At 32.7% G+C, this 19,033-nt stretch overlaps 1 protein-coding gene across 1 annotated transcript in view; it reads right to left on the reverse strand.

Annotated features, from left to right (window-relative positions):
* Positions 1 to 713: 713 nt before the first annotated feature.
* Positions 714 to 19,033, reverse strand: part of LOC111714133 (anoctamin-6) — a 33,912-nt gene continuing 15,592 nt past the window's right edge. The window contains exons 5-12 of the mRNA XM_023489177.1: positions 17,849 to 17,943; positions 16,910 to 17,047; positions 15,329 to 15,416; positions 7,289 to 7,396; positions 6,214 to 6,350; positions 3,007 to 3,015; positions 1,302 to 1,410; positions 714 to 791 (exon numbers count right to left, since the gene is read on the reverse strand). Coding sequence (XP_023344945.1) covers positions 714 to 791; positions 1,302 to 1,410; positions 3,007 to 3,015; positions 6,214 to 6,350; positions 7,289 to 7,396; positions 15,329 to 15,416; positions 16,910 to 17,047; positions 17,849 to 17,943 — 762 coding nt within the window. The remainder of the gene's footprint in view (positions 792 to 1,301; positions 1,411 to 3,006; positions 3,016 to 6,213; positions 6,351 to 7,288; positions 7,397 to 15,328; positions 15,417 to 16,909; positions 17,048 to 17,848; positions 17,944 to 19,033) is intronic.

Below are 19,033 nucleotides of genomic sequence, written 5' to 3' on the forward strand. Positions count from 1 at the left end.
TAACAACACCTATATATGTATATAAAGAGAGAGATACAGGATACAAGAATATTTAGATAGAAGAACACAGAATAAAGGGATATAGAGATAGAAGAACACAGGATACAGGGATATAGAGATAGAAGAACACAGGATACAGGGGTAGAAGATACAGAAATTCAAGATTATAAAACATGTTTTAAACTACACCACCAAACCCTCAAACATTTAACTACATTAAAATATTGTTATTCTCTAATATAAACACTAGTAAGCTAGTTCATCTAATATTTTAACCACATTAAAATATTGTTATTCATGTATAATATAAACACTAGTAAGCTATTTTATCTAATATTTTATCTACATTAAGTTATTGTCATTCATGTTGTGAATATTAGCCAATGAACTAATTAGCTAATTAACCAACCAGACTATTAGTCTGTTAACCACCGACGCCTGTATATTGTTCTACAATAATGTACTGCACCCAGATTTATCCATAATGGATTGCACCAAGATTTATCTGTAATGGATTGTACCTAGATTAATCTATAATGAATTTTACTCAGATTTATCTGTAATGGATTGTACCCAGATTAATCTATAATGGATTGTACCCAGATTAATCTGTAATGAATTTTACACAGATTTATCTGTAATGGATTGTACCCAGATTGATCTATAATGGATTGTACCCAGATTAACTTGTAACAAATTGTACCCAAATTAATCTACAATGGATTGTACCCAGATTTATCTGTAATGGATTGTTCCCAGATTAATCTGTAATAAATTGTACCCAGATTAATCTGTAATGGATTTTACTCAGATTTATCTGTAATGAATTGTACCCAGATTAATCTATTATGGATTGTACCCAGTTTAATCTGTAATACATTGTACCCAAATTAATCTAAAATGGATTGTACCCAGATTAATCTATAATGGATTGTACCCANAATAGATAGATAAATGGATATATACTAGATAGATAAATTGATATATACTAGATAGATACATAAATGGATATATACTAGATAGATAAATGGATACATACTATAATAGGGTTTCCAGCAAAGGACGAAACTTCAGAGACGATTGCAGAAACCAAAAATAAAGCTTCATGTTTTATAGTTTTTGGTCGTCTTTACAGTCTCATCCTTTTTGGTTAAAATTCGCCACAAACTCGTTCTCAGGTTGCAAAGTTATAATGATTAAAAAATTCAACATATATGTTCATGTGTTTATGTTTTATGCTTCCTTCTCAAAATGCATTTGGAATATAAAATTTTGATATTTTTTCTATGAAAGGCTCTTACCTCTCCTTTCTTCTCCCTCCCGAATGCTGTTGTGGATAATATTTCATAAACAATTCTTGATCTTTGAGCACGGGAGAAGAAACTCCCAAGATCATCACTCCCAAGGAACCTGAATAATTCTTAGGGTTAAAATCTTTATTTACTTAGGGTTAGAACTTTTACTTNGGGGGGGGATGTGCCTTTTAAGTTTTTGCATATTTCAAGATAAATTTTCTTCAGTTTAATTGGAAGATTCCAATGTTTTAAACCAATAGAAAATAGCAATTAAACTGTCTAAAGTTTAGACTGCTGCAGTTTTTAACGACTAGAATCTGAGAAACATTTATCATTAAGTTTTGTTGTATCTTCCACGAAACCAAGCTTGGAAAACATGCCATGGTATATTTGACTTCTTTATTTTAGGATGAAAATAAAATTAATCTTATTTAGTTCTCTGACACAATTTATTCTGAAATAAGCCGCTACTAAATAATAAAAGAGTTATAAAGCTCTGGCTATGTTGGATTGACAGTATTGCATGATTTAGCAGAGTACTAGATACAAATGTGTCCCAAAAAACATGAAATATTTTATATCTTCAGGATGTCCCAAAAAATATATCATTATTTGAGACTGGAGCCTCAGTTTTGAACGCATTATATATTGGAAATTTTTGAAAAATAATAAACTCTGTTCAAGATTAAGGTTTTAGCATCAAATACTGTTTTTTGAGACACCCTGTATTTCTTTTTTATAATCAGAAAGATTTAACCAAGTTTTATTTGAAATGATTAATTAAGCATTTAAAAAAAGTTTGAAAGATTGATAAATCTTTTTGTACATTTTTATCGATACTATACATTTTAATCTACTCTATACTCTATAGTCTAAAGTTAGGAAAAGGAATTCATGCAATTAGACAATATAAAGGTGTTTAGCACGCAACCACCTCTTTAAAATTACGATGAATATTGAAAAAAAGTTTAATATTGTTTATACAGTGATAACCAGAATTAAGCTGATAACTAGACAACATACAGAAATTGCATTGTAAGCACCCCCATTTAAGTGATTTAATAAGTGTCTGGTAAAACAATCCATACACCATAAGTGTGGCTATCTATAATGCTATCTATAATGTTTTCTAGTTATCACTGTACGTAAATTACATAAATTTTTGACTCTGAGAGAAGATATGAGCATGAGCAAAAAAGAGAAATTTAAAAAAATTGTTTCTGCTTATTTTTTCTATCATACATGTAATTTGACACTTGGTAAACTTAATAGACTTTTAAGTAGCCCCTTAATTTACTATTTGATTTAACAGAATTCATAGTTTGAAATTGGTTTGCGAAGATATAAGGAATAGAAAATCAGAGTTTGTGGCAAAACTCAGTTCTTTTATTTTTTTTCTTTAATCTAAAAAATTGAGTAACTTAGAACATAAAATTTTTAATCAAGAATTCCCAGAAATTTATCAATAATGAATTAACAAGAAAGTTATAATTAAAAAAATTAAACTTTTTTCATAAAATAAATTTTAAGAATATTGAATTTAAGATTTAAAAATACTAGGTAAGTTTACTTTAACAATTATATACAAAGGGTAGGATGCACTACAAAAAAATGAAATCTTTAAAAACTTTTTTTTGACTAAAGTTTTAAAAAACTCCATTTAAATCTGATTACAAAAGTGAAGAGAGTGCCTTAAACCCAGTGTACTTACTGCCTGTAACTGAAAATAATATAAAAATTAAAATTTTGTGCAAATTTACAATCTAGGAGGTGTGCTTTGTGCGTAAGTAAAATGTGAATATGTACACATAAAAACACTTAATTAATTGAATAATAAACTTGAGAAATGCTTTAGCAAATTCTATTTTAAAACAATTAAAAGAAATGCGCGTAATTTTCCAAATGTTTTACGACCCCCTCCAAGGGAAAAAGGTCGACTTTAATGTACTGTATGTTAACTTTATATTCAATGAGAGTTTTTGCATTTACTATAATATAGAAGACTGCAAAGATTGCAAGGCCCGATTCACAACAGGTCCCTTAATAGACTTGAGATTTGAGATCTGATCAAGCAGATTATATATACATATGTGTTTACGTTTCTGAAAACTGATTATTAACAATTGTAGATTCTCTACCCAAGTGTAGGGTAGCCTCATATGAATAAGAGTCAGGAAGCTATCTTTGATTTTCCATTTAAAACATTCTGTTTATTTTCTTCTTTATCTTTGCTGCACATATTTCTGAAAGTCATCTGTATAGAGAAACCGCATTTGAAAATTATCAATTTTTAGATAGAAAAAAAAACAATAATTTTTAGAAAAAAATAATTGTCGTGATTCGGACATACAGGGTGATTTAAACATTACGTAAACAGTCCCTTTAAAAGTTGTAAGAAACCCCTGAATGAATTGAATTCAGTCAAGCTTAAAGTAATTCCAATTTATGTTTGCGCATTAGAACCGGTTTTAAAGAGACATAATTCTCTTTTCTTGAATTCCTTGTCTTTCTTCAACTAAATATTCTATACAAACAGACACACATAGAAACTAAGAATATCTTTTATAGAAAAACCATGTTTAACAGATATTTTTTAAATTGTGTAAAATGAGGTTTTGTATTTTTCGGGGGATCCGGTTTTATTTCGTAGAAAGGAATAAAAAATTGTCATATTTGGGTAGACGCTGAACTCCAACTTTCGAGTGTACGAGGTGGGGAAGACTTCACTGCCGCGCTTAATTAAAAGCATGATTAAGGGGGGATGCCATTTGTAGACCGAGATTGAATCCTAGCCGCAGCGCTCGACCAAGAAAGTGTCATAACTTAACCTAACCCGTGGCCGCAGCGCTCGGCCCCCTAGCCTGTCATAGCCGCAGCGCTCGACCCAGAAAGTGTCTTAACCTAACCTAACCCTAAATAAATACTAATTTTATTGTAAATTGTTGAAAAAGTGGTCATGCACAAATGTAAAATCTGCAGTAAAATCTTCCCCACCTAACACACTCCAAGGTTGAAGTTTAGCGTCTGCCTCATAATTGTGTAAGCTTCTGAATGAGAGTGTTTGAATTGAATATGGTTCAAGTGAATCAAGTGCTTCAAATATTAGATTGAAACATGAAAATTTTTGGAATTTTTGCTGAGACAGAAGTTTAAAGGGTTCTGTTGTGAATCGTTCATATATCTCACTTTGTGAAGAATCAGTGTAATTATGCTAATAGGCCTGGGCATAGACACTAGACTTAGAACCAGGACTATAGAAATGGAAGCAGGATCAGAAACAGGACTAGGATTCCAGAAGCAGGAATTTAGAAAAGGTTGAAGAAAACAGGAATAGTATTCCAGAAACAGGAATTTAGAAAAGGTTTAAGGAAACAGGAATAGTATTACAGAAACAGGAATTTAGAAAAGGTTGAAGCAACAGGAATAGTATTATAGAAACAGGAATTAGAAAAGGTTGAAGCAACAGGAATAGGATTCCAGAAACAGGAATTTAGAAAAGGTTGAAAGCAACAGGAATAGTATTCCAGAAACAGGAATTTAGAAAAGGTTGAAGGCAACAGAAATAGGATTCCAGAAACAGGAATTTAGAAAAGGTTGAAAGCAACAGGAATAGTATTATAGAAACAGGAATTAGAAAAGGTTGAAGCAACAGGAATAGGATTCCAGAAACAGGAATTTAGAAAAGGTTGAAAGCAACAGGAATAGTATTCCAGAAACAGGAAATTAGAAAAGGCTCAAAAATAGATTGTTGGAAGTATAAGAATTAATAAGGGAAAGGTCACAGAAAATGACAAGTTTTCTAGGAAGTGAACAGTATTCTAGGAAATGACCAGTATTCTAGGAAATGACCAGTATTCTAGGAAATGACCAGTATTCTAGGAAATGACCAGTATTCTAGGAAATGACCAGTATTCTATAGGAAAAGCAGGATGAAATGTAGATATTTATCTAGACTTGACTGATTTCCATTTAAATTTATTATTTCATAAAATAGCGGTGTTTTATGAAACCAGAGACCATGAACCATAAATCCTCAAATTTGCATAGTGAACCAGCCTACAGCCAGCCAGGCTACATTTGTTGCATAAAAAGTGTTGGGTCGACACTACACTTGTCAGTCCAGACTGGACAGTACGAGTGAATGCATATACAGTAAATGTTGAGTGAGGTAAATGGTTACATTCTATACGTTCGTGTCCCCTTTCCTGTAAATAATTTTAGCTTTTAACTATTTTCAAGGAATTTGTTTCACAATTTTGATGTTACATAAACTATATCTGGGATCATGTGAGGTCCCACACAAAATTTTGGACCGTTCGGTTCAGCTGTCTAACAAATAGACAGACAAGCAAAGTATGTGTGTAGATAACGTGAAGATAACGATATTACGAGTTAACAAAGTATGTGTGTAGATAACGGGATTACGAGATAAAAAAGTATGTGTGTAGATAACGGGAAGATAACGATATTACGAGTTAACAAAGTATGTGTGTAGATAACGGGATTACGAGATAAAAAAGTATGTGTGTAGATAACGGGAAGATAACGATATTACGAGTTAACAAAGTATGTGTGTAGATAACGGGAAGATAACGATATTACGAGATAACAAAGTATGTGTGTAGATAACGGGAAGATAACGATATTACGAGTTAACAAAGTATGTGTGTAGATAACGGGAAGATAACGATATTACGAGATAACAAAGTATGTGTATAGATAACGGGAAGATGACGATATTACCGGATAACTTTTAACTTTTCAGTTTCCTTTCTTCTATGATTTATGATACAGAAAAATAATTAATCCTTTTTTCTATTGCTTGTAAACAAATATAGGGTGGTGAGTGGTAAAAACAGGATTTGTGCCATTTTCTAACTTGTGAACAAACAAGCTCATATCATGGTTGTAAACCTACCTATCTAGTTTTGTAGTTTTAAAAGGACAAGTGTAGTAATCCAACGGACGGTTTGGAACATTCTCAAACATAGGGTTCGGGAGACGGAGTTTCTGAAGGATCCATTCTGACCAATTCATGGAGGGGTTCGGATGAGCCTAGAAAAAAGATAACACTATATTTTCTAGAAATTCGTTCAGTTTTCACATGAGCAGATAAACATAGCCCTTGAACAGTACTATCTGTACTACCAGGAGTACAGTTCTATCTGTACTACCAGGAGTACAGTTCTATCTGTACTACCAGGAGTACAGTACTATCTGTACTACCAGGAGTACAGTACTATTTGTACTACCAGCATTACAGTTCTATCTGTACTACCAGGAGTACAGTTCTATCTGTACTACCAGGAGTACAGTTCTATCTGTACTACCAGGTGTACAGTACTATCTGTACTACCAGGAGTACAGTACTATCTGTACTACCAGGAGTACAGTTCTATCTGTACTACCAGGAGTACAGTTCTATCTGTACTACCAGGAGTACAGTTCTATCTGTTCTACCAGGAGTACAGTACTATCTGAAATACCAGGAGTACAGTTTGATCTGTACTACCAGGAGTACTTTCTGAACTACCAGGAGTACAGTACTATCTGTACTCTCAGGAATACAATACTACCTGTACAACCAGAGTTTAGGAGTACAGTACTATCTCTACTACCAGGAATTAGTACAGTACTGTAATACCGACTAAAAACTGTCTAACTCATTGTCGAGCTTAAATGAATTATATAATTTACTTTAATGTTTATGTAATGTTTTTTATTTCTTTTAATTTGTAAAGAAAGTAAATTGTATAAAAGTGTATTTTTATTACTAAAGAGAAGTTAGAAGGTTTTAGACGATTAAGCTTTGATAATATATCCAGACTGTTAAACCAGTTTTTTTTCTCCTTTAATGGAGAGGAAATTTTAAGAAATGGAAATTGCAAACATAAACGAGACACATACAAAATAATTACACAGTGTTAAAAGGAAGTAAGAGACATTAAAGTATGTATACCAGGAGTAGATTTCTACACAGTAGTAAAATGAACCTGTAAAGGAGCTCTAAGGTTCAGTTCCTCTGCATATCTACAGATGAGAGACCAAGGAGCGTGGATTTTTAAAAAGTGAAGATTATTTTTACACTGCGCAACCACATCCTGAAATAAAACTACTTTATGAATTTGAAAATTGTGTTATTTTCTTTTTCTTATCTCAGTATTGCTTTCATTATTTCTTAAAACATTCATTCTTCCTCCATCCTTTCCATCTCTCTCATTTCTGTATTGCTTCCATTCCTTCCCCATCCATTCATCCTTTCTATCCTATAAATCCTTGCTTACATTCATAATCCTGTTTTTCCTCCTCCATGTCATGTATTTCTACTTAACCTTTCCATCACTGTGTATTATTTGAATTCTTTGATTCTTTTTGAAAACTTCCATTTAATCTTGTATTTTCAATCATTGTATTCCATCCCAATCCTTGTATTCCTTTTCAACCATTGTATTACTTCTCAATCCTTGTATTCAAGCTCAATCCTTGTATTCCTTTTCAACCATTGTATTACTTCACAATCCTTGTATTCAAGCTCAATCCTTGTATTCCTTTTCAACCATTGCATTACTTCTCAATCCTTGTATTCAAGCTCAATCCTTGTATTCCTTTTCAACCATTGTATTACTTCTTAATCCTTGTATTCAAGCTAAATCCTTGTATTCAAGCTAAATCCTTGTATTCAAGCTCAATCCTTGTATTCAAGCTCAATCCTTGTAATCCTTTTCAACCATTGTATTACTTCTCAATCCTTGTATTCAAGCTAAATCCTTGTATTCCTTTTCAACCATTATATTACTTCTCAATCCTTGTATTCAAGCTAAATCCTTGTATTCCTTTTCAACCATTGTATTACTTCTCAATCCTTGTATTCAAGCTCAATCCTTGTATTCCTTTTCAACCATTGTATTACTTCTCAATCCTTGTATTCCATCTAAATCATTGTATTCCTTCTCAATTACTTCTCAATCCTTATATTACTTCTCAATCCTTGTATTTTTTCTTAATCCTTGTATTTTTTCTTAATCATGTATTCCTCCTCAATCCTTGCATTCCTTCTCAATCCATGTATTCCTTCTCAATCCTTATATTCCTTCTCAATCCTTATATTACTTCTCAATCCTTGTATTTTTTCTTAATCCTTGTATTCCTTCTCAATCCTTATATTCCTTCTCAATCCTGGTATTCCTTCTCAATCCATGTATTCCTTCTCAATCCTTATATTCCTTCTCAATCCTTGTTTTTTCTTCTAAATCCATGTATTCCTTCTCAATCCTTGTTTTTTCTTCTAAATCCTTATATTCCTTCTCAATCCTTGTTTTTTCTTCTAAATCCTTGTACTCCTTCTCAACCCTTGTATTTATTCAAATCCTTGTATTCCTTCTCAACCCTTGTACTCCTTCTCAACCCTTGTATTCATTCACAATCCTTGTATTCCTTTTCAACCCTTGTACTCCTTCTCAACCCTTGTATTCATTCACAATCCTTGTATTCCTTTTCAACCCTTGCACTCCTTCTCAACCTTTGTATTCATTCACAATCCTTGTATTCCTTCTCAACCCTTGTATTCATTCACAATCCTTATATTCCTTCTCAATCCTTGTACTCCTTCTCAACCCTTGTATTCATTCACAATCCTTGTATTCCTTCTCAATCCTTGTACTCCTTCTTATTCTTCTATTTTGACTTTTAGAGAAATGTTTCTTTTGGCTTCAAAACTTTTATAATTTTATGTTATTTTATCATTATTTTCTTTTGCAACAAAATATCAAACGGAATAAGTCTTGCTCCCGGATAGCTACATTTCTCCTGGAGACTTTATTTCTCCGTCCTACTTCGGGTTATTATATTTATCCGTCCTTCTCCAGATTATTATATTTCTCTGTCCTACTCCAGATTATTATATTTTACCGTCCTACTCCAGATTATCATATTTCTCTGTCCTACTCCAGATTATTATATTTCCCCGTCCTACTCTGGTTTATTATATTTCTCCGTCCTACTCCAGATTATTATATTTCTCTGTCCTACTCCAGATTATTATATTTCTCCTTCCTACTCCAGTTTATTATATTTCTCCGTCCTACTCTGGTTTATTATATTTATCCGTCCTACTCTGGTTTATTATATTTCTCCGTCCTACTCCAGATTATTATATTTCTCCGTCCTACTCCAGATTATTATATTTCTCTGTCCTACTCCAGATTATTATATTTCTCCTTCCTACTCCAGTTTAATATATTTCTCCGTCCTACTCTGGTTTATTATATTTATCCGTCCTACTCTGGTTTATTATATTTATCCGTCCTACTCTGGTTTATTATATTTCTCCGTCCTACTCCAGATTTTTATATTTATCCGTCCTACTCCAGGTTATTATATTTCTCCGTCCTACTCCAGATTTTTATATTTATCCGTTCTACTCCAGATTTTTATATTTATTCGTCTTACTCCAGATTATTATATTTCTCCGTCCTACTCTGGTTTATTTTATTTCTCTGTCCTACTCCAGATTATTATATTTATCCGTTCTACTCCAGATTGTTATATTTCTCTGTCCTACTCCAGATTATTATATTTCTCCGTCCTACTCTGGTTTATTATATTTCCCTGTCCTACTCCAGATTAGTATATTTCTCAGTCCTACTCCAGATTGTTATATTTCTCTGTCCTACTCCAGATTATTATATTTCTCCGTCCTACTCTGGTTTATTTTATTTCTCTGTCCTACTCCAGATTTTTATATTTATCCGTTCTACTCCAGATTATTATGTTTCTCCGTCCTACTCTGGTTTATTATATTTCTCTGTCCTACTCCAGATTTTTATATTTATCTGTTCTACTCCAGATTATTATATTTCTCCGTCCTACTCCAGATTATTATATTTATCCGTCCTACTCCAGATTGTTATATTTCTCCGTCCTACTCCAGATTATTATATTTATCCGTCCTACTCCAGATTATTATATTTCTCCGTCCTACTCCAGATTATTATATTTATCCGTCCTACTCCTGATTGTTTTATTTCTCCGTCCTACTCCAGATTATTATATTTCTCTGTCCTACTCCAGATTTTTATATTTACCCGTCCTACTCTGGTTTATTAAATTTCTTCGTCCTACTCCAGATTATTAGATTTATCCGTCCTACTCTGGTTTATTATATTTATCCGTCCTACTCCAGATTATTATATTTATCCGTCCTACTCCAGATTTTTATATTTACCCGTCCTACTCTGGTTTATTATATTTCTCCGTCCTACTCCAGATTATTATATTTATCCGTCCTACTCCAGATTGTTATATTTCTCCGTCCTACTCCAGATAATTAAATATATCCGTCCTACTCTGGTTTATTATATTTATCCGTCCTATTCCAGATTTTTATATTTACCCGTCCTTTTCCAGATTATTATATTTCTTTTTTTTTCTAACTCCGTATAATCATAGTTTTCCGTCCTCCTGTAGACAATTTTATTTCTCCGACCCTGAATTCTCCAGTTTCCCCAGCGGGAATGTAACATTTCATAATTCTCCGTCCTAGTCTCAGATAATATTATTTCTCATTCTTACTCCAGAATACCAATTCTTTTACAAGGAAAGAATGAGAATTCAATGGTGTAATAAAAGAATATTAAAATAACTAAAACAAACCACGATTCAGAGAAATAAGTCTCGACCCGGTATAAATAAACCTGTGGGTAATAGACTAGATTCAATTATTACGCTTTCTTGTAAAAAATTAAGGATTGTATGCTTTGATTAGAGGCGGTATCAAACCTTTTTGTCTTTAAGGAGTTTGTATTTCCGCAGTTTGTTTTTCAGGATTTTATATTCCACGCTTTGTCTTTTAGGAGTTTATATTCCGCGCTTTGTCTTTAAGGGTTTGTCTTTAGGGAGTTTGTCTTTAAGGCGTTTGTTTTTCAGGAGTTTGTTTATCAGGAATTTATCTTTCAGGATTTTGTCCTTCAGGAGTTTGTCCTTCAGGAGTTTGTTTTTAAGGATTTTTTTTTAAGGAGTTTGTCTTTAAGGAGTATGTCCTTTAGGAGTTTGTCTTTCGAGAGTTTGTCTTTTAGGAGTTTGTTTATCAGGAGTTTGTCTTTTAGGAGTTTGTTTATCAGGAGTTTAACACAAGCGAAGCTATCAAACAAGCTATTAATCCAGGCTCTATATGCCACACAGGGACACAAGCAAAGCTATCAAACAAGCTATTAATCCAGGCTTTCAATGCCACACAGGGACACAAGCGTAGCTATCAAACAAGCTATTAATCCAGTGCTCTAAATATGAACATTACTCGTTAAACCTTTATCTGATCAATAATGTGGAGGATATATTTTGTTATTTTAGCTTCAAAAGCGTTTAATTCTTCCATTGTTTCTGCAGCATAAATCCGCATATTATTGTGTATTGTATTATACTATTATCCAATAGACTCCTATTATCTAGGACATAAAACCGGGTAAATGTATCGCTTATCAATAATCCTTTATATCTCACATTGACTCTGCCAAGAAAGATTAATTTGGGCCGCATATGCAATGCATAAATGCAATATACATATCCGTTGGACAACGTTTCGTTAACAAACATTTAATTAATAAGCTGTCAATTCAACTAACAAGTAAACGGAGTGGCCGGCTAAACATAGTAGTAATTGGTAGTAATTTTCCGGATTCAGTTTATACCAATGAGACTTTTTACAATGTACAATCATTAAATAGGCCGCGTAGAGTCGTTTGCAATATTTAACAAGTTGCTTCAGCCACCAGAAGAAACGATTTTTACAATTATTTAATAATTTAAGATATTATTGATTATGTTAATTATTATTAATGGTTAAATTAATTATTATTCCATTAATGCAGGTTAAAAAAGGTTAATTATTAATGCAGGTTAATCATTAAAAATGGTTAATTTTTTATTGTGATTAATCACCAATAATGGTTATTTATTAACAATAACCAATAATTAACAAATGTTAATAATTAACATTGATTAATAATTGCCAATGGTTTATTATTAACAATGGTTATTTATGAACATATTTTTCATGATAACAATAATTAAATAATCCTTAACTACAACAAGAATAAAAATAACTATAAATAAACTAGGCTTTTCGCGTCCATATCTCATAATATTTTTTCGCGCATTTTTAAATTAAACAAAATATTTAAAAAAAACTTTTAAACACCAATTTTTTAAAAATTTTATCATTCATAAAGCTTCCCTGGGGCCCGGTTGGTTCAATCGTTTTGACGTTTATTGGATACAAACAAACAGAAAGACAAGCGAAATTTATTTATACATTTTCATTGTTTTCCATCCTTTGTAACGTGGTGTTTTATAGTCATAAAAAATAAAAGACACGTGTTACAAGTTTGAACAAGTGGACTCTTCGGACACATTTGTCTTGTTCCCTCAACTTTGTTGATTTATCACAAAATGACAAATTATTTTGATTAATTACTCACTTTATTTATGTAAACATACAATAATACCAAATATTTCTTTAATGTTCACAAAAACCGATATAAATATTTTTTCGATCACATACTATTCTTCTACTTCTTTATTTCAACTCTTTGATGTTTATTTGATTGCGATCATTTTGTATTCGTGCATTATAACACTAAACTATAAACATACTTTAATTCGCAGATTTCCTGATTTTACAAGTTTAGAACCGAGTAGTTTAGTTTTTTTCCTAGGCTAATCCTTCTATCCTATTTTCATCCTAATCTCTTCCTTCCTATACTCTTCCATCCTATTCCCTTCCAGTTCCATCCTATTCTCTTCCATCCTATTATGTTCAATCCTATTATCTTCCAACCTATTTTCTTCCATCCTAATATCTTCCATCCTATCATCTTCCAACCTATTTTCTTCAATCTTATTATCTTCCATCCTATTCTCTTTCATCCTATTCTATACCATTACATTCTTCTCCATCCTATTTTCTTCCATCCTATTATATTCAATCCTATTCTCTTCCATCCTATTTTCTTCCATTCTATTATATTCCATTCTATTCTCTTCCGTCCTATTCTCTTCCATCCTATTCTCTTCCATCCTATTCTCTTCCATCCTATTCTCTTCAATCCTATTCTCTTCCATCCTATTCTCTTCCATCCTATTACATTCAATCCTATTCTCTTCCATCCTATTTCTTCGAATATATTCAATCCTATTCTCTTCCATCCTATTTATTCCATTATATTCAATCCTATTGTATTCCTTTAATATTATTAAATCATATTCCCAGTCTGTCTCCCACTGAATGAAAACAAATTGAATATTTAATTCTTCTCATAGAGTTAAGCCCAATCCAAAGCATTAAGTTAAGCGCTATCTATTTACATCTTTTGCTGTTAAATGTTTTATAAATATTAACATTTCTTGAATTTTCATCGGCGCATTTCAGATCTTATTTAATGATTCCACACACTATCATTAAGGTTTTGTGAGTTGCCACAAAAAAACTGGTAGATATGTCAGAAGAATAGATTTTACTAAATTAAGTATCGTTTAAATCTAAAATATGAAAATATGAAAAGCATATTAAACATTGAACCATTAATTCTGATATTGGTGAAAAGTAACCTTATTATTATTTACTGTTTAAAGGTGCAAGCTTTTTATTTACTTTGGCTGGAACAATGAGCTGTATATATTACTCTTTCAGAGAACATGATCAATCTTACAGTATACAAGACAGAGCAAGATATAGTATACAAGACAGAGCAAGATTTGTAGTAAATACCCTACTCTATAAGCTGCTCTCGAACTCGTATCTATCCAGGTGCAATTCCTTTCCATTACTATCAAATGTCTAAGCCCGGTTCCAATCTTATAACCTTTCGATACCAAAAAAATAGGCACGATCTCGTCAGCTATCGATATCAACAAGACACTAGCAATTAATCTATCAACGCCACTACCACTGGGCCCGATCTCATTAGCTATCCATGTCAATACAGACACTAGCAATTAGTCTATCAATGCCACTACCACTGGGCCCGATCTCATTAGCTATCCATGTCAATACAGACACTAGCAATTAGTCTATCAACGCCACTACCACTGGGCCCGATTTTGTTAGCTATCCATGTCAATACAGACACTAGCAATTAGTCTATCAATGCCACTACCACTGGGCCCGATCTTGTTAGCTATCCATGTCAATACAGACACTAGCAATTAGTCTATCAATGCCACTACCACTGGGTGCGATCTCATTAGCTATCGATGTCAATACAGACACTAGTAATTGTTCTTTCAACGCCACTACCACTGGGTGCGATCTCATTAGCTATGGATGTCAACACGGACACCAGCAAATGATAATTACTAATGTATTTGAGGTTAAAATTAATAGACCCAAATACAAAATTCCTGCGTCTTTATCTATATCACATGATTAAGGCAATCATGTTACTCATTGCAGCACAGTTAAAATAGTCACAATTTACATCATTTTATATCACATGATTAAGCTAATCATGCTGCATATTCATTTGAAACACAGCTGAAATGTAAAATTTTTTTAAGATTCCTGCTTCCAAACTGTATCAATCCAGGTGCAACTCTGTAATCTGTATATACATTATACAAACTATAGGTTGTAATATCTAAATGATTAATTTTGAATTGAATTATTTATGATCTGAGTGGAATAGTGCAACTATGTGAATTTATATGGGTCCTACGTTTTAAACTCAATCTTATCAGCTATCAATGTCAACAATGTCCGCTGGTATGTTTTAACAAGGTCCAAATTACTCCGTAATCAAAGCGGAGTCTATACTAACAAATATGTATTTAGAAATGTTACATGTTAAGTAAATATACATATTTGCAATATTTGCGCAGATATATATCATCGTAGTTAAGCTAATCACAATAGTCGCATTTGCGTATTTGAGGATTAACACAGTTACAGAATTACAGACAATGTACAACGCAATTTATCTAGGTGTGTTCAACTGTATTTATTACATAGAGACCAAGGGAATTTAATTTGTAATACTTACGCTTTCTATGTCAAGCCCAATACTTTGAAGACCAGAGATAAATTTTTGCCTCCACAGTCGGAATTTCTGCTTCTTTTTACCAATTTTCCTGAAAAATTTGAATATTTTACCCATTTTTCTGAATATTTTGAATATTTTACCAATTTGCTTGAAAATTTTGAATATTTTACCCATTTTCCTGAAAATGTTGAATTTTCTACCAATTTTCCTGAAAATTTTAAATATTTTACCAATTTTCCTTAAAAATTTAGAATATTTTACCAATTTTCCTTAAGAATTTGAATATTTTACCAATTTTTCTAAAATCCATCAAGATCAACTTGTCATTTGCCTTCTTTATAAGAAAATAGTATGGCATCTTATTTCCTATTTCACTAAAAATCTTATTTCCCTTCTTGAATATTCACATGAAGAATACATTTTGTTTAGACAAAACATTTCACAAGTAACTATGATTCCCCCCCTTTTTAAAAAATCTCTAGTTGCATAAAAAAGTGACCTCCCTTTCCCCATTTCCATTTCTTAGGGGAGGGGGTGGGTGCTCCCCCCAATATAAAGAGCTACCTGTGATGTGTAGGGAGGGGGTGGTTGCCCCCCTATATATAGGGCTAACTGTGATGTGTAGGAGAGGGGGTGGGTGCCCCCCATATTAAGAGCTACCTCCCCCCTTTATAAAGAGCTACCTGTGATGTGTATGGAAGGGGGTGGGTACTCCCCCTAATAAAAGAGCTACCTGTTATGTGTAAGGGGAAGGGGTGGGTGCTTCCCCCTATATAAAGAGCTACCTGTGATGTGTAGGGGAGGGGGTGGGTGCTACCACCTTATATAAAGAGCTACCTGTGATGTGTAAGGGGAGGGGGTGGGTGCTCCCCCCTATATAAAGAGCTACCTGTGATGTGTAGGAAGGGGTGGGTGCTCCTCCCTATATAAAGAGCTGCCTGTGATGTGAAGGAAGGGGTGGGTGCTCCCCCCTATATAAAAAGCTACCTGTGATGTGTATGGAAGGGGGCGGGTGCTCCCCATGTTATGTGTAAGGGGAAGGGGTGGGTGCTTCCCCCTATATAAAGAGCTACCTGTGATGTGTAGGGGAGGGGGTGGGTGCTACCCCATATATAAAGAGCTACCTGTGATGTGTAAGGGGAGGGGGTGGGTGCTCCCCCCTATATAAAGAGCTACCTGTGATGTGTAGGAAGGGGTGGGTGCTCCTCCCTATATAAAGAGCTGCCTGTGATGTGAAGGAGGGGGTGGGTGCACCACCTTATATAAAAAGCTACCTGTGATGTGTAAGGGAAGGTAGTGGGTGCCCCCCCCTATATAAAGAGCTACCTGTGATGTGTAAGGGAAGGGGGTGGGTGCTCCCCTCTATATAAAGATCTACCTGTGATGTGTAAGGGGAGGGGGCGGGTGCTCCCCACTATAAAAAAGCTACCTGTGATGTATAGGGGAGGGGGTGGGTGCCCCCCCTTATATAAAAAGCTACCTTTGATGTGTAGGGAGGGGGTGGGTGCACCACCTTATATAAAAAGCTACCTGTGATGTGTAGGGGAGGGGGTGGGTGCTCCCCCCTATATAAAGAGCTACCTGTGATGTGTAGGGGAGGGGGTGGGTGCACCCCCATTATTAACGACTCCCTCCTGGTTTTCAACATCAAACATAAACCCTGGATTGTCAATACTATCCTTCTTGTCCTCCTCATATACCAAAACAAAGTCGATTTTTCTAAAAAATATAAAAATTATTAGATAAATCCTAGAAAATAAATTGAGTTTTTGCAACAAACTGTGATTTTCTAATCTTTGCTATCCAATGTCGTAGACCTTAAATATTTCAAACTATGAATTCTGTTAGATCAAATAATATGAGTTTGTGGCAAAGACTCAATTCCTTTGTATTGCTTATTTCAACTTATAATAACTGTTTTTTTGTTGCTTAATGCGTAACCAAAACACAAAAATATTTTCGCGGATTTTTGATAATATTTTGTTGATTTTTGATAGATTTTAAAAGAAATTATAAGCAGCTATAAAATTTGGCTCGCATATCTAAATAAATCAACCTATCAACCATCAGATAAGGGACATATATTATCTAAATAAATCAACCTATCAACCATCAGATAAGGGACATATATTGTCTAAATAAATCAACCTATCAACCATCAGATAAGGGACATATATTGAGCTTCTTTAAGATGAATTATATTTCACTTTATAAAAATTGTTCCCAAGGGATGCAAAGAAAGGTTTATTCTCCTAAAAGCTGATAGAGATAGATTCCATAAAAACTTTAAATATTCAGTTTTACACAAACTCTCTTTTTTCTATTTTCTATTTTAAATACAATTGATCGTTATTTTACACTTAAATATACATATATTGTGTAAAATTTGATAAAAAAACACGAAATTTGATAAATAAATAGATTGATTTAGTTCCCAGAAGTGCAGACTTCTACATTTTCATAAAAAACCATTAAAAATTAAAACTTTGATTTAAAAAGAATATTAAATATCAAACTAACCTTATTTTATCATTAAAATATGTAGATATGTCGTCTTTTCCTCTTAAAGCTGTCAAATTATGGGGTGTGGTTGGATTACTCTGATTAAAAACATCCTAAACAATCAATTTCTTATTTTTTCACAAATTAGAATATTAAATTATTTATAATCTAACAGATACTAAATTTAAAAGTATCATGCAAATATACTGTTGAAAATCATTCAATGATAACATGTAATCATACAATGATAACATGTAATCATACAATGATAACATGAAATCATACATTGGTGAAATCATTCTATGATAACATGAAATCATACAATGATAACATGAAATCATACAATGATAACCTGACATCATACAATGATAACATGAAATCATACAATGATAACATGAAATCATTCAATGATAACATGAAATCATTCTATGATAACATGAAATCATACAATAATAACATGAAATCATTCTATGATAACATGAAATCATACTATGATGACATGAAAGCACACAATGATAACCTGACATCATACAATGATAAAATGAAATCCTACAATGATAACATGAAATCATACAATGATAACATGAAATATACAATGGTGACATGAAATCATACAATGATAACATGAAATCATACAATGATAACATGAAATCATACAATGGTAACATGAAATCATACAATGATACCATGAAATCATACAATGATAACCTGACATCATACAATGATAACATGAAATCATACAATGATAACATGAAATCCTACAATGATAACATGAAATCATTCAATGATAACATTAAATCATACAATGGTAACATGAAATCATACAATGATAACATGAAATCATACAATGATAGCATGAAATCATACAGTGATAACATGTAATCATACAATGATAACATGAAAGCATTCAATGGTAACATGTAATCATACAATGATAACATGAAATCATACAATGGTAACATGAAATCATACAATGATAACATGAAATCATACAATGATACCATGAAATCATACAATGATAACATGTAATCATACAATGATAACATGAAAGCATACAATGGTAACATGAAATCATACAATGATACCATGAAATCATACAATGATAACATGAAATCATACAATGGTAACATGAAATCATACAATGATAACCTGACATCATACAATAATTACATGAAATCATACATTGATAACATGAATTCATTT

Source organism: Eurytemora carolleeae, unplaced genomic scaffold (genome assembly GCF_000591075.1).
Source record: "Eurytemora carolleeae unplaced genomic scaffold, Eaff_2.0 scaffold1501, whole genome shotgun sequence".
NCBI classification, from domain to species: Eukaryota; Metazoa; Arthropoda; class Copepoda; order Calanoida; family Temoridae; genus Eurytemora; species Eurytemora carolleeae.